General features: G+C 47.9%; 1 protein-coding gene across 1 annotated transcript in view; it reads right to left on the bottom strand.

Annotated features, from left to right (window-relative positions):
- Positions 1–562, bottom strand: part of CHUK (conserved helix-loop-helix ubiquitous kinase) — a gene marked incomplete at its 5' end in the record, with an annotated part of 26,016 nt that extends 25,454 nt beyond the window's left edge. Inside the window, one exon of the mRNA XM_009704778.1 lies at positions 448–562. Within this exon, the coding sequence (XP_009703080.1) occupies positions 448–562 (115 nt within the window). The remainder of the gene's footprint in view (positions 1–447) is intronic.
- Positions 563–1,971: the final 1,409 nt, after the last annotated feature.

Below are 1,971 nucleotides of genomic sequence, written 5' to 3' on the forward strand. Positions count from 1 at the left end.
GGAAACTCTCTGAAGCCCTGGAGGCCCCAGTCCAGTACTAAAAGGATCCTTCCCTGTGCTGAGAGCAATACAACACTAGATACACGTGAATCAAAACCAGATCAGACTCCAAACAGGTAAGAGACATTGCAGCAAAGTCAAACACGCTGGGTGCGAGTATCTAAGCTACACGAAGTTGTATTAAAGCTAAAGCAGTTCCATGAAAGGACGTGCTGCTTCAGGATAAAAGAGTATCTGCCCTTGGATTGCTCTCTGTCCTCTAGTTTCAAAAACACAAGCCTTATTTCCCATGCATGTTTTTTCCCCATTTTATATTTGCTTCCCCACACCTGTACCTAAAAAGAAAAGCACCGTAGAACATACACGGTTTCACAGGCAACCAGAGTTACAGAAACAGCATTCACGTCACTTATTTTGCTACATATTGCAAAGTAAAGCAGACATTACCTTCCGAAGGTCACCCCCTGAACAATATTCCATTGCCAGAAGAGGAACGTCGTTGACCAGAAAGTTCATCTCCTCGGGAACGTCACAGGCTCTTACTACATTGGGATGGCTCAACCTAAGCACATGTAAAGTTGGATGAAAACTCTAACTCCTCTTTTGGAAGAATGAGACAATAGATCATCAAGCAATCATGTTTTATATTTCAGGTGCAATTTCTGTTCCCCATATATATCTTTGCTGAGAAGTACACTCCTCAACTGGTACCTACTGGTACCCAAATGCATAAAATTCATACTTTGGGAATATCTTGACGTCTCAAAGTCACGGTACAGGACTCTGATAACAGGGATCCGGGCTCACGCTCTGGATTCCCGCACCTTTCTGCCAAAGTTGTTACATATGCGTCTCTGTTTCTGCATGTGGGGACAGTTTCCCCCTGGCCCAAGGGTTTAATAGGAATCTGTTAACACTCGTGCAACTGTACTAGGGAGGTAGAACCAGGTAGGTGAAATCACGTACGCTGTGAAGGATTCAATTCTGCAACTGAATTCAAACAGCTGCTTCCTAACTGTCTCTAATACACATTACTCTTGGGAGTAAAAGACACATCCAGAAGGAAGTGAAGACAAGTCACTTCCGTGTATATCTTCCAAAGTCTCTAGAAGCCACCACCAGAGCAGCTGTAGCCGTGCAGCTCAGTACTTGTATTCAGAAAACAAATATGTGAAAATGCCAACAAGAACAGCGACCACCGAGTCTTGACTTACAAACTCAAGTTGCCTGCAAGCAGTTTCCTTCAATGCTAGTGAATACAGGGAGCAGGTGAGGGTGACAAGGTGGCAGAGCAGGAGCTCGGTAAAGCTCTACGCAGCACGGGCGCTCCAGGCCTCGGTGAGGACAACTCCGAACAAAACTGGGTGGCATCTCTGCTCCCACCAGTGGGACAGAGCATTTCATGCTCTGGGATCTCTCTCAAAATAGAGGAGGAATCCTCAGGACGAGGGAACAACTGTATGAGACCCAGACGCCCCGAGCTACCACTCACATCCATGAGGACAAACCTGGCCAGCTCTGGTTCACAGGTACCTCAGAGTAACATGCTGGAGAGAGGGATGGCGGGCAGCACAGAGTATGTAGTTTTTCACGAGAAAGCGTTAGGAGGCATTGTTCTGTACATGCGGGACTGTTACAAAAAAAAGTAGTTCCTAGATCCCCAGTTGCTAGATCGAAGACGAACACACCGCACAGTATGGGAACACATGGCTGTTCTCACGTCACCACACTAAAACTCAACGCGGTGCGTGGTGCGAGTCTGGAGGAATTCAGGACGGGCAAACAGCCCAGGCAGCAGAAGAGCGCAGGAGGTTTGGATGTCGCTAGGTCCCAAGTCACGGTGTGAGCCAGTACATCAGAGAACAAGCGTTTGGACATCTTGGGATGCCAGCTAAAGCAGCACAAAGCTGCTCGGTGACAGGCACACCCTCACCCTGGCTGGTCCAGGGGCTGAAGCCTCAGCTGTCCCCG

Source organism: Cariama cristata, unplaced genomic scaffold (assembly GCF_000690535.1).
Source record: "Cariama cristata isolate BGI_N322 unplaced genomic scaffold, ASM69053v1 scaffold9247, whole genome shotgun sequence".
NCBI lineage: Eukaryota > Metazoa > Chordata > Aves > Cariamiformes > Cariamidae > Cariama > Cariama cristata.